A 26,696-nucleotide genomic window follows, 5' to 3' on the forward strand; every position below is an offset into this window, starting at 1 on the left:
AGGATCAGGATGTCTCAGATCAAGTCCACAGGATTCTGATGGAGAAGGGAGAGCAGTCAGAAGTCGTACCTATAGCTACCAATGATGTAGCTATGAAAAGTGATGAGGTCCTAAAGAGCAAATATAGGGAGATAGGAAGGAAGCTAAAAAGCAGAACCTCAAGGGTAGTAATCTCGGGATTGGTGACTGTGACACAAGTTATTGCAGGTAAGAATAGGATGATGTAGCAGATGAATGTGCAGTTGAGGAATTAGTGCCGAGCCTCAGATTTGGGGATCATTGGGATTTCTTCTGGGGAAGATGTAACTTGTACAAAAGGTCAGGCTATACCTGAATTTATGAGAGACCAGTGTCCTTGTGGGTAGGTTTGCTAGAGCTGCTGGGAAGTGTTTGAACTAAGTTGGAAGGGGGATGGGTATTTGTGCATTTCCTTGAGTACATCTCACCATAATTAAGGCCCTCCAATCTAGGCAACATCCTGATGAATTTCCTCTCCAATGCAACTGTATCTTGCCTATGGTGTGGTGAACAAAATTGGAACAGAAAGCCTGCTGTTGCTTTCAGTGATTCCTTGTTTCTCTAAATGTCTTCAGTATAAACAGCGTTTATGAAATATTATTGCTCTTTTTAAAAATGAGCCTGATAATTCATGCATTTTTGGATGAGATGTGATGTTCTAATAGCATGCCAGGCAATAATTAAAACCTCTAGTGTAAGAAAAAAGGCTACTTTTTATATGTGGATGATAATTGCCTCATAAATATTTCAAAAGTGATGTCTTTTAATTTTTTTCCACTTTTAATAAATCTATTTTGTGATGTTTCAACTTCTTCATCTTAACCCTGGATATATATACTAATCTTTATGTCACTTCTGTAAGATTATTAAATGTGAATGATAAAATCTGCTCATTATTTTCTGGCTTGTAGACCATGAGAATTTTTTAGTGTGTACCATGCTCGGGCAGGTTGATGGCAGCAGTGCTGCTCGGTTGTAGAGAAACCCTTGAGCTGATAACCAATACTGGAAAGGGGTGCATGTATGCCAGAGATCACAAGACCTTAATGGGTATTTTTCTTCAAGGTCAGGGGCAAGAGCTATTGCTCTTATCACTGTGAGCAAAATCCGTTCATTAATCTTCTAACTAGGCAGTTAATTAAAATCCTTGCTGTATGTCAGTCACCAAAATATTCTGCATAAATTACTTTTGCTTCATATATTCAAGAATACTTACTAATATGTCAAAGCTTTTTTACTTGCTAATTTGAAGGGTAGTTTGGGGTGAATGTGGGTGAAATTGTAATATGTATTGTATGATAAAAAGAGAATATATTTGAAAAATTGACATTAATCTGAAGTGTGAAGTAATGTTTCGATAATAATTGATGGAATGACAATGAAAGCTACTCTCACTGGCATATCCTGTACAATTATTATTAGTAGGGTTTATAACAGTGAGTTGAGTTACACATCAAAGGGTCTGACTGCCAAGTTTTTCTTCTCAGTAGCCTAATTACTTCAATAAAACAGCAGAAGTTCGTAAATGAGGGATAAGATGAATGAAATCAATTGCGCCTATAGATGAGGCATATTTAAAGGTATTGGGTCTGATTGGAACCTTTGAACATCGAAAGGTTCAGTTTTACTTTGGACTTCCTTTTATGTGTAAATTTAACACTCAGCCTAAATTAATGAGAACTACTTCATAAAAGAGAAGAATTTTGTATGTATATACGGCATTTTTCAAATTTAGGACTTACCAATCATTTGGCAATTGGTGAATTTTTTTGAGTGTTTATTGTTATAACGTAGGGACTTTGTATAAAAGATTGAACAATAAGTTTGCTTGCCAATGGTTCAATAAAAGGTAGATTATCATGGTCACAGCATTGCCCAGTATTTCACAAATGAACCTGGTAAATTAAAGACAAATGAACCTGGTAAATTAAAGATTATTATTACTGTCTTTTCTCAGTTACATTTAATTTTTATTTCCAGAAAAGAGAATATACCACTGGCATAGCATGTTGTTTTTCCTAACAGAAGTTGGAATGTCTATTATTCCATAGTTGAAATACATCTCGTCTTCCTGTTAATTAATTAAGTACTGTAGGAATTTTGTATATGCACTGTACTGCTGCAAAATAAAAACAAATTTCATAATGTAGGTGAGTGATGATAAAGCCGATTCTGATACAGGTCTCTATTGTGGACTGAATGTGGGAAGGGACAGGGAAAGGAGAATCATGGCTGGGAAAAGGGGGCGAGAGAGGGGAGGGAGCAGAAAGCACCAGAGAGACATTCTGCAATGCTCAATAAAGCAATTGTTTGGAATCAGGTGGCCTTACCTGGTGTCTCAGGGCTGGGTTTGTCTGCATCCACACCACCTCTCTCCTCTGGCACTCCTTCTCTGCCACCTGTCCCATACCCCTCCCACAACACTCCACCCTTGCTATTCACAACATCCTTTGTTCCTGTCAGACTTACAAACTCGCTCTCTGCTCCATGTTGACCAATACTGTACTGTGCTAAAATCTGAGGCACTATCGCTATATATATGTGCCTAAGATTTTTGCACAGTAGTGTACAAACATATTTGTAATCAATAATTTTTGATATGTATTATATTCAATTCATATTTTGTTAATGCATTTGCTTAATGATTTAAAATTAAACAATGTGGAAGTTTTCACCACTTAATAAAGGAAAGGAGACTATGGAGGCAAAGTATATTTTCAGCAGCTAAGATAATTGATGGAAAGAATATCTGTTCATTCTCCTGCATACATTACTGAGAGTTAGCCTTGATGTCAAGGTTAGTGCTGAGACACTTGAAAGCTTTGGGATTTGGGACTTGCTTATGAAAGTAATTTGAGAAATGGCTGCTGCTAAAATCTAGATTTAAGACTAGAAAAGCTCCGAAAGATTGCGTGCATCTTCTATTTTGCAATATAATAGTTGTGAATTTCCCCTTCGAAATTTGAGATGTGTGGCTGTGCAGTTGGTAACGTTGTGTTGTTTCACAGTGAAAGTTTTTAGTTTTATTGCTTAACAGCCAAGAAACTGCCTAGTCTATATTAGTATACTTGTCTCTATTCTTTGTGTTTTCAGTGGTAACATCTTTTACTAATCTTATAATTTGTACCTTAGTTTTTGAAAAATGGTTAAATAAGTTTCTTGCTATATTCAATTTATTTTGTTTTTCATGCAGATATGTAGATGATGTTATTGCACGGATTGATCGAATGTTTCCTGACATGTCCCTTCAGTTATCCAGACCAAATGGTTCATCTGCTGTGCTACTGGTAAGATCTTCATACTGATGCCGGTGGGATGGGGCCAGGCATTAAAATGCATCTAATATTGTATTTTTGTGATTTGCTCCTTCCATCGTCTTCCATTTTATTATTGAATGGAGGCTTGAAATGTTTGGATTGTAGGATTCAGTATTGAGAACGGAAAGATTTCATTTTCAACAAAATTTAAACTTCACAAAAAGTTATCAAGCAAAATTGGCATCTTGCTGAAGAGTCTCGGACTGACACGTCGACTGTATTCTTTTCCGTAGATGCCGCCTGGCCTGCTGAGTTCCTCCAGCATTTTGTGTGTGTTGCTTGGATTTCAGTATCTGCAGATTTTCTCTTGTTTGTAATTCTATTTTGAATATATTTTGCTGGCAACTTACTTCGTTAGGTAAAGGAATTATGGTGATGTAGAGTCTGTTACCTTATGTGGTGTTCATGCTAATTTGCAAAATGTTATTGGATGTATGAAAAAATTTTGCAGTATTATGGGGATAAAGAATCAGAGAGGATTTAATTTGATACCTTCCATAAAGCCAGTGCAGGTAGGGGATGGGCCAAATAACCATTTTGTTTTATTATTTGATGATTCAGTTCTATAACAGCAAAACATCAGAGTTGGGCCTAAATATACATAGAAGCAGATTATAAATCCCAATTTGCAGGCTTGTTAAATCGAGCGTGAAATATAGATTAAAAAGATCTCCTCCTAGTTTTACTTAACAAGTTTGTATTGTGCATAATAAGGAAAACAACTTTCAGTGTGATGACCTGCGCTGTTTATGTTTTTCACATGCATTGTATACACATTTTATTTTAAAATATACATTCAGTATTACTTCTACAGGATTAGTTTCTTCAGCACGTTACAGGAATGACTTGTGTTTTTATTTTAGAAGTCCACAGACCAGTATTATACATTAAAGTGAAATATATTTGAGGTAAAATTTTGTCTGTTTTCTCTGCAAACAAATAAAGACCAAAGCTTTGAAAAGCAATGAAACTGATATAGTAGACTACTTCTTGATCTAGTCATTTCTGGGTCAAAGGAGATCTATTGAATGCTTTTGAAGTGCAGTTAGATGGAGAAATGGAGAACTGAAAATAGCAAAGCAAGGGCACACATTATCGATAAAAGCTATTAGCATTATCGCTGCTTGAGTTGATATCTACATTGTGAATAATGTGCTTCTCAAATAACCAGTGAATACTAGTGAGAATAAAAATCAAGAAAATGTTTAACAAGTGGGGACTATATGAGCACTTAGTGATCATGCAGCAAGATATTGTAAACATATTTTTCTTCTTTGCAAGAGCATAGAGTCATTTAAGGCAGAATGTGCAATACAAGTTCCATTCACCAATTCATTAAGTTCCTAATCTTAGGTAATCCTGCTATGAAGTTGTGTTGCATTGAAGCCCATTTAGGAGACTTCAAAGAGGATTTTTCATGTGATTGCTATTAGCCCAAAGAAAATTATTTTTGTCCTGTCTCACTTATGGTTAAATATATAAAGGAATCTGTAATATGTTCTCAACTAGAACTAGAGAAATAGATTGCTCTGAAACAAGCCCTTTTGCCTACCTTGTCCTGCCTGTCTACTTTAATCCTATTTACCTTCATTGCCTGTACTGTCTACTCCTTTCCTGTCTAAGTACCTGTCCAAATGCCTTTTTTAAAGGTGAATTTGTATCTGCCTCCACTACCTCCTCTGCTTCTGGTATTCACCACCCACAGTGTGAGAAAAACTTGCCTCTCAGATCTCCTTTAACTTTCTCCCCTCTCAGCTTAATTCCATATCTTCTAAGACTTAATTTGTCTCTCCCTGAGTTATAAAATTGAAATTTTTTTGTGACTATTTCATGAAACTGGCATTGTGGATGAAAACATTCTAATTAATAACGAAAATGAGCAAAACTGGACAAATCTATGAGATTAGCAAATTAATAGTCCAGTGAATTGGTTTAATTGGTGAATAATCCTGGTCTAAACAGGACCAAAAATGAATATGGACGATCAAGGAAGAATTGAAATGAAAATAGTCAAACTTTTTTACATAAAATTTTGATATCAGTATAAATTGTATTCTATAGTAAATGTTTCTGACTCCTTTAGCGGAACAGACTTGTACATATGAAGAGCTAATTCCTCCATTCCTTTGCTTTATACTGACATTTGCCTATTAACATAGCCACATGCCGTACAACTACAGAGATTGGCTTCCCCCCGACCCCCCACTCAAAATGCTATTATGCTAATTGGGCAAATTATGTACAAGTATAAGCAGACTCGCAAAATGAGCCTCAATGTCAGAACTTGATTTTTATCTCCAAAGAGATGTTTGGAGTACTCTTCCAGAACTAATTCAACATTGTTCATTCAGGCAAAGGTGTTATATGGGGAATCATGATTTTACTCAGTCTTCTTCTTCATCCAACTTTTAAATAACTTAGTTATACAAGGATGGCTAAATATATAATTGTCAAGATCAAGCTTCTTCAGCGTTTCTTTTGTAAAATTGTCTGAGGTTGGATAATATAAGATTAACAAGGGTATTGTGGCATGCAGCAGAAAAAGGCAACACTAGTTGTTATGTACTGTTCAGTGTAAAATATTTGTGGATATACCTTTTGTGAAAATAATTCTTTCCTGTTACATGTCTTTGATAAATCTTTCTATTTCTTGAACTTCAGAATTTCTTTCCTAAATTACATGGGATAATACTTTATACTTTATTGTCGCCAAACGATTGATACTAGAACATACAATCATCACAGCGATATTTGATTCCGTGCTTCCTGCTCCCTTGATTACAAATCGATAGTAAGTATTAAAAATTTAAATTGTAAATCATAAATAGAAAATAGAAAGATGGAAAGTAAGGTAGTGCAAAAAAAACGAGAGGCAGGTCCAGATATTTGGAAGGTACGGCCCAGATCCGGGTCAGGATCTGTTCAGCAATCTTATCACAGTTGGAAAGAAGCTGTTCCCAAATCTGGCCGTACAAGTCTTCAAGTTCCTGAGCCTTCTCCCTGATGGAAGAGGGATGAAAAGTGTGTTGGCTGGGTGGGTCGTGTCCTTGATTATCCTGGCAGCACTGCTTCAACAGCGTGCGGTGTAAAGTGAGTCCAAGGACGGAAGATTGGTTTGTGTGATGTGCTGCACCGTGTTCATGATCTTCTGCAGCTTCTTCTGGTCTTGGACAGGGCAACTTCCATACCAGGTTGTGATACACCCTAGAAGAATGCTTTCTACAGTGCATCTATAAAAGTTAGTGAGGGTTTTAGGGGACAGGCCAAATTTCTTCAGTTTCCTCAGGAAATAAAGGCGCTGATGGGCCTTCTTGGCAGTGGACTCTGCTTGGTTGGACTAAGTCAGGTCATTTGTGATATTGACCCCGAGGAACTTAAAGCTTTTTATCTGTTCCACTTGCACACTGCCAATGTAAATTGGGTTGTGCGGTTCGCTACGCCTTCTGAAGTCAACAACCAATTCCTTTGTCTTGCTGAAGTTGAGGGATAGGTTATTGTCTTTGCACCATGTCACCGGGTTCTTAATTTCCTCTCTGTACTCAAACTCATCATTACCCGAGATACGGCCTACAATTGTTGTGTCATCAGCAAACTTATATATTGAGTTCGATGGAAACTTGGCTACTCAATCATGGGTATACAGTGAGTACAGCAGGGGGCTGAGTACACAGCTTTGTGGGGCACCGGTGCTCAGAGTGATTGTAGAGGAGAGCTTGTCTCCTATTTTTACAGCCTGGGTCCTGTCTGTGAGGAAGTTGAAGATCCAGCTGCAGATCTGAGTGTATTCAGTATTGCTGTTTAAATGTCACTCTTAAACAATAAAAAGCATATTTTGTGTGCTATAGTGACACCTTTGATCTGCATAAATTGAACTGTAGGTTAATTATTTTATGTTATGTCTTATACAAGACGAGTAAAAGTTAAGAGCAGATCTAGCCCATCTGGCCTTTTAAGTCTGCATTGCCATTCATCAAGATCAGTGGTCCCCAACCACCGGGCCGCGAGGAAACAATATGATTTGGCAATATGAAATGATATGAGTCAGCTGCACCTTTCCTCATTCCCTGTCACGCACTGTTGAACTTGAAATAACCTACCAAATCATACCAAATAGCACATAAAGCCTAAAATAACACTAACATATAGTAAAAGCAGGAATGATATGATAAATACATAGCCTATATAAAGTAGAAATAATGTATGTACAGTGTAGTTTCACTTAACAGAATCGGGAAGATCAAGCCAAAACCGATTTGTAGAAAAAAATCGACATGTACACGCATGCGCACGTCACGCATGCGCACACAGGTGCCCACGCAAGGCTTCATCATGGTCATGGTAGTCTTTCTCGGAGTAAACATAAGTGACCCGTATTTGACTGCTGCTTTTGTCCCTTATTTGGGATTTGGGAGTGAGAAAGTTAGCAACCGTACTTGAACACCTTCCCCCCCCAACCCTGTCGGCCAGTCCACAAGAATATTGTCAACATTAAACCGGTCCGCTGTGTGAAAAGGGTTGGGGACCCCTGATCAAGATCATGGCTGATCTTCTGTCTCAGATACAGTATCCTTATGTCATTTAAATCCCTGATTATTAAGCTCTGATTCGAATGAACATAGGGAAGAGAATTCTACAGATTTACCATCACTAAATGAAGACACCCCTGCACATCTTAGTCTAAAATGCCCTACCCCCATTTTTCTGAGAAAAATGCCCTATTGTTCTAGATTTCTTAGCCAGAGACACATTAGTATTTTATTTCACTGAAGTCACCTCTCATGCTCCTAAACTCTAGAGACAAGTGTATTCAATCTCTCCTCATATGACATATCTTCCATCTCAGGAAGCAGTCTAGTGAATCTTCATTGCGGTTCCTATATGCAAAATATATCTATTGAACGTAAGACAATCAAAACTGTTTAGAATACTCCAAGTGCAGTCTGTCTATGGTCCTCTTTGTTAGACCTCTTTACTTCTGTTTTCAAATTCTTGCGTAAATAAGCATTATCAGAAAATTTTCCTTTATGACTGATTGCTGCACATCTATATTAGCTTTCAGTCATATATCCTTTGAGTGTAACATTGTCATCATTTAAAAAAATATTTTTCTGTTTTATGTACTGAAAGGAACAAATTTTTCCACATTATGTTCAATCTGACATCTTGTTCACTCACCTTGCTTATCCATGTTTGCTTGAAATCCCTTTATAACCTAGTGCCTGCTCACAGTCCCACTCAGTTTTATATCCTCAACAAGTTTGGAAATATGACATTAGATCCTCAGTCAAATGCTGCAATACCCCAGTTCCAGGAACTCCAACCTTCCTGGCCAAGCTTCTGCATGAGGCCTTTTTAAAAGCTGCCTAAAAATCTTAACTACACCACCCACTGGTTCTTTATTCTTCCTGGTCCCATCTTTCAATGGAAGTCAAATCTGATGTTCTTGTCATAAATCATTCTGCTTAATCCTATTTTCTGTCATCATATCCTTATTTATAAATTCAGGATAATAAACTTGATTCTTGTCTTCTGCTTCAGTCTCTTTCTTAAGTAGTGGTGTCATGATTACTACCCTCTAATCTCCAAGAACTGTTCTAGAATCTGTAGAATTTTGAAAGATGATATCAGATGCATCACTGTCTCTATAGTCAGCTTTTATCAAAATTCTGGCATGTTGATCATTGGGTCTTTGGGATTTATCAGCTTTCAGTGTCACTATTTTCCCTCATACTGCTTTTTCAAAAACTAATATCCTTTATTCTCACTATACTCATACTTCTCAGCATTTCTTATATACATTATAAGGTCATAGAGTAATATAGCACAGACAAAGCCCCTTTGGCTCAAATTATCCATGCCACACAAAGTGGCTACCTAAGATAGTCCCATTTGTCTGTATTTATCTAATATCCTTCTAAACCTTTCCTTCCTATACATGTTTGGCCTCATCAACAATGATGACGAGGTGGCGTAAAGAGACGATGAGGCTGGTAGAGTCTCAACATGAACAAGACCAAGATTGTGGACTTTAGGATGGTGTGAGCTGACCACTCCTCACTGCACATACACAGCTCCTCTGTGGAGAGAATTAGGAGCACCAAGTTTCAGGGAGTGCACATAATGGATGATCTCACTTGGTCCATCAACGGCACCTCATTGGTCAGGAAAGCACAGCAGCATCTCTGCTTCCTGAGGAGATTGAAGCAAGTAAAGTTCTTCCATCGCCCACCCTAAAACTTTCTGATCAAGTTTTACAGGAGCATCATCGAGTGTCCTGACAGTTTGGTACTGGAATTACAAGGCATCTGACTGCAGCTCCCTACAAAAGATTGCAAGGACTGCTGAGAGGATCATCAAAGTTTCTCTTCTACACATCTGAGATATTTGTCAGGAGTGTTGCATACATAGGCCCCATTAGTATTATCAATGATCCCTCCCATCCATCCAACAATCTCTTTGAACCCCTGCCATCAGGTAGGAGGTACCGTAGCATTAGGATAAGAACTGTTAGAATGGGAAGCAGTTTCTTCCCCCAGTCTGTAAGACTACTGAACTTCATGCCACCACCCAGGTCTCATCACACATGAAGCATCAGTAGAGTTAATACTGTTTACTTTTTAACTTGTTTTGTAAATACACTTTACTATTTGTTTATTTACTTTTGGTAATAATTTGTTGTTAAATGTGTGTGAGTTATATGTATTGTGTTGTGCACCTGATGCAGAGGAACGTTGTTTCGATTGGTGATATACATGTGTACAGTTGAATGACAATAAATTGAATTTGAACTTGGACTTACACAAATGCTTTTTAATTGTCATTGTATCTGTCTCAACTACTTTCTCTGGCTGCTCATTAAGATTAGTTCATGTCTTGATAGAGTTTTTTGAGGAGGTGACAAAGGTGATCAAATAAGGCAGGGTTTATGTCAGAGTCAATTGTTATTGTCAGTTCTTACTATGTTCTACATTTTTTGGAAGAGTTTAATTAAGTTTATTTGAAATGATGTTGTAGAAATTGCAATAGATCTGGAATAGTGCTAACTGGTATTTCTAAGGAGGCTGCCAGGCAAGTTCTATACCATACAAGTACATACTTGTACTTTGTCAAGAAAAAGATCATACTTTCCAAGAAACTGTTGTTGGAATAGTCTTTGCAGTTTGAATTGTATTTACTGCATTTGCTCTTGTCAGTATGCTATATTGGTATCTAAATATGTAAAATGGAATTGTATTCTACCTAGTGCACAATAAATAGTTCTACCAATTGCTCCATTAATTATTCTGTCAGTTTCCAAGCAAAGTGCAAGTCTTCACTTAAGTGGTTGGATTTGTAGTTTTGAAAAGGTGTGCAACCAGAAAAGAATGATTTCCTATTTCTCAAGTACGTTAAATATCAAAATGTTTGTGTAAGAGCTGTTGAGTCATTAATTAGAGATAAACAAGGCGTTTTGATGATATTTGCATATCTGTGTTTGCATCCAGGATATTTTACATTAGAAGGAAGTGTTTGAAGTGCATGATTATGATATGAGGAACTTATGAAATTTAAGCAGCTAGTAGAGCTGCTGCCTCACAGCTCCAGTGACCAGGTTCATTCCTCACTTCCAGTGCTGTTAGCATGGAATTTGCACATTCTCCCTTTGATCTCCCTTTGGGTTTTCTGCACTTTCCAAATACAGGTACATGCATAGAAGCAGGTTAATTGGCTGCTGTGAATTTCTCTTTGCGGTTGAATCTGGGTTGGGAGTTGTGATATATTCCTTGTGACCACAACTGCACAGTTGAGAGTTATAATTTTTCCTTTATACATCAAGATTAAAGGTTTTATTTTTGAAGTTTAAGCACGTGTGCCCTGGGCTGGCATAACTCTAATTGATAATGAGGGCCATTACTGAGTTCCTGGTGGATGGAAATGTATTGGGTTTTTCTTAATTTGCTGGAATATCCTAGAACAAATGTTGCTTGGTGAATGCTCAAACAAACAATCTGTAACTGCATACCAGGCTGTGGGGTAGACTGAATGATTCAAATGATGCATCTCCATGCATTGAGTTGGATGTTTGTGAGTCACTTGTGATTGCCTCTGGGTTATGATGCTGATTGGTACTGTACTTCACTAAGGAGTTTGCAGAGGTCAGACTTAGTGTCTTTGTACTGATGGTTCCTAACTTGTTTGTGGACCAGGTCAATACTTGCCCTTAGTTTGGTTAAAGGTTGATCTTGCTACAGGAAGAGACCTTCAGAAATCATGTAGCATTATTTTAAAGGATAATTGACTGTTAGCTTATGGGCCTGTGGCTTAATTCTCCATCTCTTGAGTTTCCCCCGGTATTTAGGTGCCTGTTCGACATGTCTTGGCTGCTTAAATTATCAGTGCAGTGTTACCCACATAGAGCAAATGTGGACAGTTTTGTTTGTGTCATGTCACACATGCACATATTAAAGTGTGAGCACTGGGCCAAGTGAATGTTATTGTCCATAGCTAGTCTATTATTAGTGTGATGACTCGAATCGAGTCTGATGTTCTCCTAAGGGTTGTCTATTGGTGGGTTCTCAAGTGGCTAGAGAGGCTGATTTGGGATCCACATGCAGTGTGGAAGGAGTTTTCCAGACCTCACAATCCTCCCCCCTTCAGTACTTGCTGATTGCCATGGGACTTAATCCGGGGTGTTAGGGGGGAATTCCCTTAATGGAGAACACCTATGTGTGGTTTTATTTAACATGGGGAGACTAATACATAGGCAGCCACCACCACATTGTCCTTGACGGATTAGGATACAAAAAAACTGGACACTCTTCATCTGCCTTCACTGCCGTTGTGATGTGTCATCATCTTCCACCTGTCCCGCTTGGCGCAATAATATCAGCGCCGGACTCTGGAGCGAAGGTTTCCGAGTTCGAATCCAAGTCAGGTTGAGCGTCGAGCTAGCAACTCAGCCTCGTAAAAACAAGAATATAGTGCCCTGATAACTCCTTTCCTGAGTTAAGGGCTATTCAAAAAAAAAATCATCTTCCACCAGCTCCACCACTGAGACCATAAGATATAGGAGCAGAATTAGGCCATTTGGTCCACTGAGTCTGCTCTGCCATTCATCATGGCTGATTCAATTTTCCTGTCAGCCCCAATCTCCTGACTTCTTCCCGTATCCCGTCATGCCCTGACCAATCAAGAATCTGAGGTCTTGGTTGGACAATCTTTGTTTGGAACTTCCCCCTTGACCCTACTGCCATGGGTGACCCTACCAGGAGCTAAGTGCCAGCTGACCAAACTCCAGATGCCATTGCTCTTTGGATTTCAGGAACTGACAAGCCTCTCCACTATGCAAGGTGACAATCCTCGGAGAAGTAGCCAGTCTAATCTTAAGTGAAAGAGATCATTATTATAAGGTTCAGCAATAGACATTAATTTGGACAAAATCAGAGAATGATGAAAAGTCTAACAGAAACTATACTAATCCTTTCTTCAGTGAGTAAAAGCTTCAATGTGCCTATGTTTCTTGTATTGTTAATATCAGGGTAATTGCACTAAACGTAGAGGTGAAAAGTCCAGGTTATTGGAGCTAAGAATAACAACTGAACTGAAATTTAATCTTCTAATGAAATTTTGGTGTTTAATGTCAAGGTTTACAATTTATCTTTTTGTTGTGAATTTCTAGTGTTTTCAATAGGAATTGATAATACAGTTGTCATCTTTTACAGAAAGGCCAATACCAGAGTTATAAATTCAAACTGCTTCAAATTGATTCTGACATAAATCTGTAAACAGAATGAATGGAGGAAAGGGGTGAAAGAACTTGAAGTCAGCTGCGTGCAGCTATTGATTAAAGTGATGAGACGAGATCATTTGTGGTTCACTGTGAATATGTTTAAACTATTCACAAGGTTCAGCTTGACTCCAACTTTGAGCTGGTCCTTAATGTCAATGTGAACAAATAGCTAATACAAACCCTTCCCCTTTTGTTTAACCATTTTTTTGAATCTGACAGTTAACCATTGAAACAATATGGGAGCCACTTAGAGAACTGAGGCCGTGAAAGGAAAATGTGATATAAATTGGTGAAATGATAGTAAATGCATGGTAGGAAAACTGATGTATGATAAAGGATTCAGATTCATTGAACATTGTGCTTTGTTCTGAGACTGTGTACGTATTATAGAATGAGCTGGTTTTAGTTGATAAAGGAAGGCTGTGCCCATATTAAGAGTGTAACTTCTACAGTAAAGGAAAAGTCAAGCATTAAGATACAACTGCACAAAGGATAAAATTTAAGATTCAAGATTGTTTATTGTCATTCTCCAGTACACAAGTGTAAAGGAGAATAAGTGATTGCTCCTCCGTATATAATGCAGCAAAAATATATATAATACATGCAAATATAAACTGGATAGAAAAACAAATTTGACAAAAGCAAAGATTAAAACAAGAATGGATGATAAGTTGAGCAGAGGGTTAAAGCGTGCCTTCAGTAGAATCAGAATCAAGTTTATTATCACAGCATGTGTCGTGAAATTTGTTGATTTCCTATATACAAAGAAAAAATTGAAGTCCACACACATTATAATTATAAGGTGCAGAACTTTCAAACAGATGACAGAAGTATACACCAGGTTCTCTGCCACTAAAATTTACAGTGCCTATAAAAAGTATTCACCCCCCTTAGAAGTTTTCGTTATTTTGCTTTACAACATTGATTCACAATGTGAATTTCATTTGGTTTGTTTTGACACTGATCAACAGAAAAGGACTCTTTTGTGTCAAAGTGAAAGCAGATCTCTACAAAGTGATCTAAATTAATTACAAATACAAAACATAAAATAATTGATTTTCTAAGTATTCATCCCCCCCCCCCCTTAATATGACACAGCAAATCGTCACTGGTGCAGCCAATTGGTTTTAGAAGTCACATAATTATTTAAGTGGAGGCCTATTTTTTGGAGGACTGTGGGTAGTCAAAGTGTTTCAATTGATTGTAATAAAAATACACCCACCTGTATCTGGAAGGTCCCACTGCTGGTGAGTCAGTATCCTGGCAAAAACTACACCATGAAGACAAAAGAACACTCCAACCAACACCATGAAAAGGTTATTGATAAGAACAAGTCAGGAGATGGATGTAAGAAAATTTCCAAGTCACTGAATATCCCTTGGAGTACAGTTAAGTCAATCATCAAGAAATGGAAAGAATATGGCACAATTGTAAATCTGCCTAGAGCAGGCTGACCTCAAAAACTGAGTGGCCATGCAGGGGGACTAGTGAGGGAGGCCACCAAGAGATCTATAACAGCTCTGGAGGAGTTACAAGCTTCGGTGGCCGAGATGGGAGAGACTGTGCATTCAACAACTGTTGCCTGGGTGCTTTTCCAGTCACAGCTTTATGGGAGAGTGGCAAAGAGAAAGCTACAGTTGAAAAAAAACTCAGATGAAATCTTGGTTAGACTGCGGCAGAAAGCATATGGGAGACTCTGAAATCAGCGGGAAGAAGGTTCAATGGTCTGAGAAATCAAAATTGAGCTTTTTGGCCATCAGCCTAAATGCTATGTTTGGCATAAGCACATCATCAAAAACGCACCATCCCTACCAGGAAGCATTGTGGTGGCTGCATCATGCTGTGGGGATGCTTCACTGCAGCAGGCCCTGGAAGGCTTGTGAAGGTAGAGGGTAAAATGAATATAGCAAAATACAGGGAAATCCTGGATTTAAACCTGAGTCAGTCTGCAAGAGGATTGCGACTCGGAAGATTTGTTTTCCATCAAGAGAATAACTCCAAACATAAAGCCAAAGCTACACAGGAATGGCTGTAAAAACAACAAAGTTAATATTCTGGAGTGATCAAGTCAGATTGCAGACCTCAATCCGATTGAGAATTTGTGTTTGGACTTGAAAAGAGCTGTTCACTCACTATCTCCATGCAATCTGACAGAGCTTGAGCAGTTTTACAAAGAAGAATGTGGAAAAATTGCAGTGTCCAGATGTGCAAAGCTGATAGAGACCTACCTACACAGACTCAAGGTCGTAATTGCTGCCAAAGGTGCATCTACTAAATATTGACTTGAAAGGGGTGAGTAATTATGTGATTAATTATTTTGTGTGTATTAATTGTAATAAATTTAGAACAATTGTAGAAATCTGTTTTCACTTTGGTATGGCTGTGTCCTTTCTGTTGATCAGTATCAAAAAAGCTAAATTAAATCCACTGTGATTCACTGTTGTAAAACAATAAAACATGAAAACTTCCAAAAGGTTGGATACTTTTTGTAGGCACTGTATATACCAGTTTAAGAAGGCACAACTGAAGATGTGCGACTGCTTACTGGTAAATCATAAAGCAAGAGGTTTGACTAAACTCATCATCTATAACATCTTTCATGATGCAAATTTTGGTGAACTATTGCCTATTACAGTGAGAAGGCAGGAGGAGGCGAAACTGGTTTGGGGGATGACCATGCCGTGGCATTGTGAAGTACAACGTGTTTGAACTGCCGGGTTTGCAGATGAAGTTTGTATCACCGTTGGAGATGGAGTGAGCAATTTGGAGCGGAGTCAATGCGGAAGAGTTTCATTGCCCCTCTGCCTAACCCTAGTGTGAGGTTGGATTGCTCTAAGCACCAAACTGATTTGGTGACATCGAGAACAGCTTCAGTTGGGCCATCGCAGGTGTACCTGAGCGCCTGGATCTGAGTCCTGGAAAGTGGCACTACTCGGTGCCTGAACAAATTAAACGCAGGCACAGACAGACTGAAGCCCAAGTGACGGACTCATTTCACTTGCTCTCCCGTGAATATTCATTCCTTTCTCGGCGGCACCAAGTCTGTGAACTCATCTAGCTGCTGTGTGTTTCTGTTCCACTGGTGTGAAATCTGAGGACTGAGGTTTGGGCCTACTAGCTCTGCTTCGGGAATGGATCTGGGACTCGGTCTGGTTTGGAATGCTGTTGGGTTGCTTCTATCGTTGCATGATGTGTGTGTTTTTCCTCCCTTCTCTCTTTCTCTACACAGTGGTTTTTGGTCTTTTTAATTGGGTTATTTGAACTTCTTGCTTTGTGGCTGCCTGTAAGCAGACAAATTTCAAAGTGTATATACATTCTTTGATAATAAATGTGCTTTGGATTTTAAAAATGTGCTTTGAAATAGTGGAAAAAGATGGAATTTCCCAAAATAAATAGAGAAATGAACCTGCAGAAATACAAGAGAAATTTAGGTATCATGTGACAGTGAATTAAATGGAGGTATCAACAATATAGAAGGAAGGCATCAAAGAAAATTAGAATGATTAACTTTGTGAATTTAGTTGTGTATCCAGGGAAATGATGAAGGCACTTCTAACCTTCAAAGGTTAAAACAAAAAAACTGCAAATATATATAACTTTAAGGCACAAAAGCCTAGCAAGAAATGTCTTACAACTGATACTCCAAGAGAAATTAAGTGTAGTATTAACTCAAAGAATTAGAATTTTAAGTCTGAGGACATTTCATAATTTAGCAAAGGACAAACAAGATATGAAGAAGGAAAGATAAAGCTGGATGCAGGACCAAGAAACATAAAACAAACCATAAAGGACAAGAACAGTGATCATAAATATGGGATGCTTATGTTTTGAAATCGGTGAAATTTATCAGAGAATAAAAGAATGGTACAGAAAGTCATATAGAAGTAGATAATCTGAAAAAAATTAGCACTGATAATACAATTATAAGAGAAATTAATGAGAAGGATAAGTATTAAGTCCCTAGGATCTGATTACCTGTATCCTAAAGAATTGAAAGAGTTGGCAAGTGGATCATCCAGAGTTCCATAAATTTTACATCCATCTTTAAATACACTCACTGCCTGGGATTTGCCTTTTCGTATTACTAAACTCGGGGAGGAAGTACAGGAGCCTGAAGACCCATACTCAACATTTTAGAAACAGATTCAGATATGACCATAAGATAGAGGAGCAGAATTAAGCCATTCAACTATCTGTCTGCTTCACCATTCCATCATGGCTGATTTATTTATCCCATTCTCCTGGCTTCTCCCTGTAAGCTCGAAAGCCCTGACTAATCAAGAAACTCTCAACTTACGCTTTCAGTATATACAATGATTTTGCCTCTACTGCCAGCTGTGGTAAAAAAAAGTCCACAGATTCACCATCCTCTGCCAAAAGAAATCCTCCTCATCTTTGTTCTAAATGGATGTCCCTCTATTATGAGGCAGTGCCCTCAAGTCCTAGACTTCCCCACTGCAGGAAATATTCTCTCTATAACCACTCAATCTAAGCTTTTCAATATTCAATAGGTTTCAATGAGATCCCCTTCCTAATTCTAAACTCCAGTGAGTACAGGGCCAGACCCATCAAACACTCTTCATTCATTAACTGCTTCATTCTTGGAATCATTCTCATAAACCTCTCTGGACCTTCTCCAATGCCTTCACATATTTTCTTAGATAAGGGCCCAAAACTGCTCACAATACTCCCGAGTGTGGTCTGATCAATGCCTTACAAAGCCACAGCATTGCATCTTTGCTTTTATATTCTAGTTCTCTCGAAATGAATGCTAACATTGTGTTTACCTTTCTTACCACTGATTCTACCTGCAAGTTAAACTTCAGGAAATCCTGCTTTTTGAATTTTTGTTCCGTTTAGAAAATAGTCCACTTTTATTTCTTCTACCAAAGTGCAAGACCATACACTTCCCTGCACTATATTCCATTTGCCACTTCTTTGCCCATTCTCCCAATATGTCTAAGACCTTCTGCAGACTCCTTGCTTCCTCAACACTACCTGCCCTCCACCTATCTTCATATCTTACAAGAACTTGGCCACAAAGCCATCAATTCCGTCATCAAAATCATTAACATACAAAGTAAAAAGAAACAGTCCCAACACCGACCCCTGTGGAACACCACTCGTCACCAGCAGCCAACCAGAAAAGATCCCTTTATTTCTACTGTTCTGCCAGTCAACTAATCTTATTATCCATGCCTTTATTTTTCCTGGAATACCATGGGCTCTTATCTTGTTAAGCAGCCTCATGTGCGACCACCATGGCCAAAGGCCTTCTGAAAATCTAAGTAAACAACAGGCACTGGCTGTCCTTTGTCTTTTGCTTGTTATTTTCTCAATGAATTCCAACAGATTTGTCAGGCAAGATCTGCCCTTAATGAAGCCGTGCTGACTGGCCTATTTTATCATGTGCTTCCAAGTACCCTGAACCCTTATCATTAATAATGGATTCAAATATCTGGCTAACTGGCTTAGTTTCCTTTTTTTTCTGGTTCCTTCCCTTCTTGAAGAGTGGAGTGACATTTGCAATTTTCCAGTCCTCTGGAATGATTCCAGAATATAGTGATTTCTCGAAAAGATAGATGCAGTGTGTAGTGAGACTATGAGGAATGTCAAGCAGATGATAGGGCAAAACTGCAGTCAGTGGTATGAATTAAAGTGTAACATGGACACAGAATTGGAAAGGGTGATGAAAACAGGACCGAAGGTGTTGTATTTGAATGCATGCAGTGTATGGAATAAAGTACATGATCTGCTATGCGCCCTGCACTAACTCTTCAGCCACAGTTCACTTCCTTAATCATTCTATTCTTACCCTCACTGGCAAGTGGCACAGGCACCAATCCAGAGATTGAGGTCCTTGAGGTTCTGCTTTTCAGCTTTTTACCTAACTCCTTATGTTCTCTCTTCAGGACCTCATCCCTTTTCCTACCTATGTCATTGGTACCAGTATGTACCTCAAATTCCAGCTACCCGTTTATAATGTTGTGTACCTGATTTGACACATCCCTAACCCTGACACACGGGAGGCAACATACCATCTGTGTGTCTCTTTCACATCCACAGAATTTCCCATCTGTTCCTCTAACTATGCAATCCCCTATCACTACTGCACTCTTCTTCTTCCCATCTCCTTTCTGAGCCAAAGAGCCAGTCTCAGTGCAAGATACCCTGTCTTTGTGGCTTCCCCCTGGTGTCGCCCCCTCCCTGACAGTATCCAAAGCATTATATGTGTTATTGAGGGAAGTGGCTACAGGGGTACTCTGCAGTGGCTCCTGTTCCTTTTCCCTCTCCTGACAGTCACCCAGCTACCTGCCTTCTATAACTTAGAGATGACTACCTCCCTGTAGCTCCTATCTATCACCTTCTCATTCTCCCATATGAGCTGAAGGTCATTGAGCTGCAGCTCCAGTTCCTTAATGTGGTCTCTAAGGAGCTGTAGATTGATACACTGTGCAGATGTAGATATGAGGGAGAGTGGCGGTCTCCCAGACTCCTGACATCTCACACACAGAACATGCCCCTAACCCTGGTGCCTTCTCAACTCACTAGCTCTATATTAATAGACCAAGGAGGGAAAAAAAAAACCTACTAGAAACTTAACTTGATATTTTATAGATATCGGATTGATCCATGAGCACTACCTTATTATTTGGCTTTCGTGCTATTTATTCAATTTTATTACAACTTGTATTAATTTTTTTGTCATGCACTATACTGCTGCCACAAAACAACAAGTTTTGCATCAATATGTCAGTGGTAATAAAAATGATTCTGATTCATTTCAAGAGGACTAGAGTATAAAGCATGTCGAAGGGTGACGTTTATTGAATTGAATTGACTTTATTTCTTACATGCTTCGCATACACGAGGAATAAAAATCTTTGCGTATAAATGTGCAATTTATAGTAATTTGTAATAAATAGTATGTGCAACAGGACAGTCAATAGAGCACAGAAATACTATTGTATCAGCGTGAATTGATCAGTCTGATGGCCTGGTGGAAAAAGCTTTCCAGGAGTATGTTGGTCCTGGCTTTTATGCTGGGGTACTAGTCCCCAGATGATAGCAGCTGGAACAGTTTGTGGTTGGGGTGACTCAGGTCCCCAATGATCCTTTGGGCCTTTTTTTACGCACCTGTCACTGTAAATGTCCTGAATAGTGGGAAGCTCACATCTACAGATGTGCTGGGCTGCCCATACCACTCTCTGCAGAGTACTGCGATTGAGGAAAGTACGGTTCCCATACCAGGCAGTGATGCAGCCAGTCAGGATGCCCTCATTTGTGGCCCTGTAGAAAGTCCTTAGGATTTGGGGACTCATGCCAAACTTTTTCAACCGCCTAAAGTGAAAGAGGCACTGTTATGCTTTTTTCACCACATAGCCGGTATGTATAGACGACGTGAGATCCTTGGTGATGTGTTTGCCGAGCGACTTAAAGCTGTTCACCCTCTCAACCCCAAATCCATTCCTCCTGTAGTCCACAACCAGCTCCTTTGTTTTTGCGACATTGAGGGAGAGGTTGTTTCCTTGGCACCACTGTGTCAGAGTGATAACTTCTTCTCTGTAGGCTGTCTCGTTATTATTTGAGATAAGGCCAATCAATGTAGCAAATTTAATTAGCATATTGGAGCTGTGGGTAGTGACACAGTCATGGTTATATAAAGAGTAAGGATGGAGCTTAGGGCACAGCCTCGAGAGGCTCCTGTGTTGAGGGTCAGAGGGGCAGAGGTAAAGGAGCCCACTGTTACCACCTGCCGGCGATCTGATAAGAAGTCCAGGATGCAGCTACATAAGGCAGGGTCAAGGCTGAGGTCTCTGAGCTTCCTGTTGAGCCTGAAGGGAATTATGGTGTTGAGTGCTGAACTGTAGTCCAAGAATAGCATTCTCACATAAGCATCCTTCTTCTCCAAGTGTCTGAGGACAGTGTGTAGAGCTGTGGCTATTGCATCATCTGTCGATCGGTTGTGTTGGTAGGCGAACTGTAGGAGGTCCAATGTGGGTGGTAGCATGTTGCAGATGTAGTCCTTGACCAGCCTGTCAAAGCTTTCTATTGAGGTGAATGCGACAGGACACCAGTCGTTCAGACATGTTACCTTGGTCTTTTTGGGTACAGGACCAATGGTGGATGTTTTGAAGCAGGAGGCACTCTATACTGCGAGAGGGAGAGATTAAAAATGTCTGTAAACACATCTGCCATTCATGCTGCGCACATCCTGAGTGCCCACCCTGGGACACCATCCAGTCCCACAGCCTTGCAACTGTCCACTCGTGGGAAACACCTGTGTACTTAGGCCTCAGAGATGACCAAGGTGCAGATCACTTTGGCAGCTCTCACTGGGGGCTCAGTGTTGGCGACATCAAACCAAACACAAAGAAAAAGATTTAGCTCATCTGGGAGAGAGGCAACGATGTTGGCAGCACTTTTGAAGTCTGCGATGGTGTACAGACCTTGCCATAAGCTGCATGTGTTGTTGGTAGAGAGTTGTGTCTGGATCTTGTCCCTGTATTGTCGTTTCGCTGCCTTGATGACTTTGCATAGATCGTAACTACATTACTTGAGTTCCTGTTGGCATTATAAGGTTCACACCACATTTGGAGTATTATGTGCAGTTTTGGGCCCTATATCTAAAGAAGGTAACCATGACTGTGTCACTACCCACAGCTCCAATCTGCTAATTAAATTTGCTAACGGTACTACAAGGCCTTATATCTAAAGTTTCCTGTGGCAGAGAATTCCACAGACTCACCACTCTTTGTGTAAAGAAGAGTTGGTCCACTAAAGGTTTACAACAATTATCCCAGAGATATAAGGGTTATTGCATGAGGATTGTTTGATGACCCTGGGCCTATACTCGCTGAAATCAAGAATGGGAGTGGGGGGAGACTGAGAGATCTCATCGAAACTTACTGAATATTGAAGTGCCTGCAAAGAATGGATATGGAGAAAATGTTTCCAGTAGTAGGAGAGTCCAGGACGACAGGGCATAGACTCTGAATAAGAGGATGAATCTTTAGAACAGAACTAAGGAGGAATAAAGATAGATAATTCTCCAGAGCCTTACCAGGTACATTCTAGGGTATTATGAGAGATTGGGGCTTTGCAGAGATTTGGTAACTTTGTTAGCTGCAGATGAGGTGCCATAAAGACTGGACCATAGCTGATGTTTTGCCTTTATTTAAGAAGGACAGCAGGGATAAGCCAGGGAACTACAGAGCCTTTAGAAACATAGAAACATAGAAAATAAGTGCAGAAGTAGGCCATTTGGCCCTTCGAGCCTGCACCGCCATTCAATATGATCATGGCTGATCATCCAACTCAGAACCCTGTACCTGCCTTCTCTCCATACCCCCTGATCCCTTTAGCCACAAGGGCCATATCTAACTCCCTCTTAAATATAGCCAATGAACTGGCCTCTGATGGCATTTACTCTGATGGCCGCAAAGCTCAATTTTGGTTTCATCAGACCACTGAACCTTCTCCTAGCTGACCTCAGAGTCTCCCACATGCTTTCTGCCAAACTCGAGCCGAGAATTCACGTGATTTTTTTTTCAACAATGCCACTCTTCCATAAGGCTGCGGCTGCTAAAGCACCCAGGCAGCAGTTATTGAATGCGCTGTCTCTCCCATCTCAGCCACTGAAGCTTGTAACTCCTCCAGAGTTGTCATAGATCTCTTGGTGGCCTCCCTCACAAGTCCCCTTCTTGCACGGTCATTCAGTTTTTGAGGATGGCCTGCTCTAGGCAGATTTACAGTTGTGCCATATTCTTTCCATTTCTTGATGATTGACTTAACTGTACTCCAAGGGATATTTAGTGACTTAGAAATTTTCTTACATCCATCTCCTGACTTATTCTTATCAATAACCTTTTCATGGTGTTGGTTGGAGTGTCCTTTTGTCTTCATGGTGTAGTTTTTGCCAGGATATTGACTCACCAGCAGTGGGATCTTCCAGATACAGGTGGGCGTATTTTTATCACAATTAATTGAAGTACCTTAACTGTACACAGGTCTACAAAAACAGATCTCCATTTAACTAATTATGTGACATTTAAAACTAGCTGGCTGCACCAGTGATGATTTGGTGTGTCATATTAAAGGGGGGTGAATACTTATGCAATCAATTATTTTGTGTTTTATATTTGTAATTAATTTCGATCACTTTGTAGAGATCTGTTTTCACTTTGACATAAAAGAATCCTTTTCTGTTGATCAGTGTCAAAAAAAGCCAAATTAAATCTACTGTGATTCAGTGTTATAAAACAATAAGAACATTTCCAAGGGAGGCGAATATTTTTATAGACACATTACAGGTTAGTAAGAAAAGTTATTAGAAATGATTCTGAGAGATAGGCTTTATTTGCATTTGGAAAGACAAAGACTGAATAGGGATAGTCAGTGTGCATTTGTGCGAGGGAAATCGTGACTCATGAGTTTGATTTAAGGATTTTTTTAAAAAGATGTCCAAGAGTACAGTGAAAGCAGGGCAGGAGATGCTGCATACAACAGCATTGACAAGGCCTTTGATAGAGTCCCACAAGGATGGTTGATCCAGGCGTTTAGAACACTTGGGATTCATGATGAGCTAGTCAAATAGATACAAAATTAGCTCGGTGGTAGTGGAGAGTTGTTTTTCAAATTGGAGAGCTGTGACCAGTGGTGTACCACAGGGAGCAGTGTTGAGTCCTCCGTTGTTTGTCATATATATTAACAATTTGGATGAGAAAATATATGGACTGATTAAGACACACAAAATGCCAGAGGGACCCAGCAGGTTGGACAGCATCTATGGAGGTAAATAAACTACCAACATTTTGGTCGTGACCCATCATCAGGACTGAAAAGGAAGGGTGGAGTGGGGAAGGAGTACAGGCTGGCAGGTTGATAGGTGAGACCAAGTGAAGGGTCTCAACAATTTCTCTATTGGCTCCTCCCACATTGTCCAAGTTTCTCACCGTCCAAATACAATTGTGATTGCAGAATTCAGACTAGCTTTTGAGAAGAAAGTACATGGGAAAAGGGATAGACCTTTAGATTAAATAGATAACCTTTTCAGAGTGCTAGTCTAATTCATCTGTACTATTATAAAATGAAGATTTCACTTGTGAAGAGTTAACAGTGACCAGTTTTAATTAGACCCGTTTGTCTGAGCAGGCTTTTGCACCACTGTGAAAGTCTTGATTCAAGTTGCAGAAACACTGTGGCAAACAAATTTTGAGGGAAAAAAAGCAGACCATGGCGCTTAAATATTACTGGGCCTGAAGAATAGAACTGGCACCTCAGTGATAAGATAAAACAGTTTATGAACGGTAATGAAAGGCGTTACAAAAAAAAAAAATTCACATCTAATCCTTGAGTAACTCCCTGGGGTTCCTAGGGAAGAGATTGATGAAATGTGATAGTTGTCTGCTTTGAAAATGCTGATGAGATGGAGGCCTGGATCCCTGTGGACTGGTGGTGCTATTGATTGAGAAGAAATGACAGACTAATCTACGTTTGAAAGCTGTGGAAGTTTAAAAGTAAACTGGCATTGAGCAAAAAAAAGCCCATTAGCAGTTACCTTCAAGAATGATGTAATTATTTTCAAGCCAGCCTGATTGGAGCCATTTCTGAGGAACATCCTTGTTAAACCTTAAAAAGAATATTAGAGCCGAAACTGTTCAATAAATGCGTGATTTCTGAGCTTCCAAAAATGTTGCCTGAGCCTTGTACTTTGCTAAGCTGTTTAGCTCAATTAATTAATCACTCTTGAAGATCCTATTTGGCCATTTGCAACCTTTCTGCAGTCTTTGACATGTTGACCACACTAGCCTCCTCCAAGTCCTCCATACTATTGAACACCTAAATGGGGTCGTTCATACCTTGCTCCATCCTTATCAATGAAGCAATGGCCAGTGAATTGTCAGCAATAACTTCTTTCTCTGCACCAGAACCATTACCTCTTTGAATCCAAGGGTCTATCCTTGTCCCCTTCATATTTCTCATTTACACACCACACTTAACAACAGTACCTGAAACCACGGTGCCACTTTCCACATGTACGCTGATAGCACCTTTCTACACTTCCACTATCCCTCATGACCTCCCAATTTTCAACTTGTCATCCAGTATTGAATCAGTAAAAAAGTCCTTCAACTGAATCCTCCATGTGCAAAGCCATTGTCTTTACCTTCTTTAGCAGATTCCACATTCTTGGGTACTGCACAGTACAAGTCCTTCAGTTCACAATGTTGTGCCGACCTTTTAACCTACTCCAATCTAACGTTGCCCTCCCACATTCATGTACCTAGAGTCTCTTAAATGTCCCTAATGTATACCACCACCCCTGGCAGCACATTCCACGTACCTACCTGTCTGTGTAAATAAAAAAAAAACTATCTCTGACGCCCCCCTATACTTTCCTCCAATCACCTTAAAAATATGCCATGTCATATTAGCTATTTCCACCTGGAGAAAAGACAGTGGCTGGCTACACTATCTATGCCTCTTATCATCTTGTGCACCTCTATCAAAGGAGGATGAGAGGACGATTTACCTTTCATCTTCCTGTACTCCAGAGAGAAAAGCTGTAGCTTGCTCATCCCTTTCTCATAAGATGTGCTTTATAATCCAGGCAGCATTCTTGTAAATCTCGTCTTCACGCTCTCTAGAGTTTCCACATCCTTCCTATAATGATGCAATCAGAATTGAACACAATACTCCAAAGGAGTCTAAACAGAGTTTTATAGAGCAGATGCCTTCTTCAGCAAATTGCAAGGGAGCTATGAATGTAGACCCCAAGATCCATCTGTAATTCCACACTGCTAAGAATCCTGCCATCTAACTCTGTACTGTTATGTACCCCGTAACTGGGTTGCCAAACCAGCAGAAATGGAACATGTGTTGGAGTCTGTGATTACTAGGAACTAATAAAGTTTTATTGAAGAAATAAGTAATACAGTACACTAATCGCAAGTATATAAATGTAACAGGTTAGCAATGATAGTATACACATATACACAGAAATAAGGTAATAGGAATCAATCAAGCTCTATTGCAGTCTAGGGGTAAAGTGATCAGTCTTAAGTGAAGCAGAGTTCAGTTCAGACTAGTGCAGTTCAAAGTAATCGCTGTTGTTGTACTGTTGCAGAGAGAGAGAGCGAGCGAGTGTGAGAGATGCAGTTGGTTTCAGGCAAACCTTTTCGATGCTTTCTGATCCAGCTGTGGTCACCGACTGTGACCCCTCCGTTCCGGATGTGATCGTTCTTCCGTGGTGAACCCGGCACCCAGGCAAGGGTGGGCACACACACCAGGTTCCCACCGATCGTACCTTTACACCCTGTGAGCCTCTGACCGATTCCCACAAACCGGTCCTCCAAACTCCCACCACCTTGTGGGGCACACTGCTCTTTCCAGGGTCTCGTGGCGTGTGTCTCCCGTGCCTTAGCAAACCTGCTATTTTTATCCCCCTGCTGGGGTATCACCTGTCCATCAAACTTCAAACAGTTCAGGTTCAAAGCAAACGGCCTGTCACAGACACCAACATCGGAATTGTGTTTCTTTCTCATTAACATAGAAACATAGAAACATAGAAAATAGGTACAGGAGTAGGC

At 39.7% G+C, this 26,696-nt stretch overlaps 1 protein-coding gene across 2 annotated transcripts in view; it reads left to right on the top strand.

The window, feature by feature from the left end:
• The window catches only part of med27 (mediator complex subunit 27), a 279,537-nt gene that overhangs the window by 175,428 nt on the left and 77,413 nt on the right, over nt 1–26,696 (top strand). For both annotated transcript variants that reach the window (XM_072240110.1, XM_072240112.1), the window contains exon 4: nt 3,212–3,305. In XM_072240110.1, the coding sequence (XP_072096211.1) occupies nt 3,212–3,305 (94 nt within the window). The remainder of the gene's footprint in view (nt 1–3,211; nt 3,306–26,696) is intronic.

Source organism: Mobula birostris, chromosome 22, assembly GCF_030028105.1.
Source record: "Mobula birostris isolate sMobBir1 chromosome 22, sMobBir1.hap1, whole genome shotgun sequence".
Lineage (NCBI taxonomy): Eukaryota > Metazoa > Chordata > Chondrichthyes > Myliobatiformes > Myliobatidae > Mobula > Mobula birostris.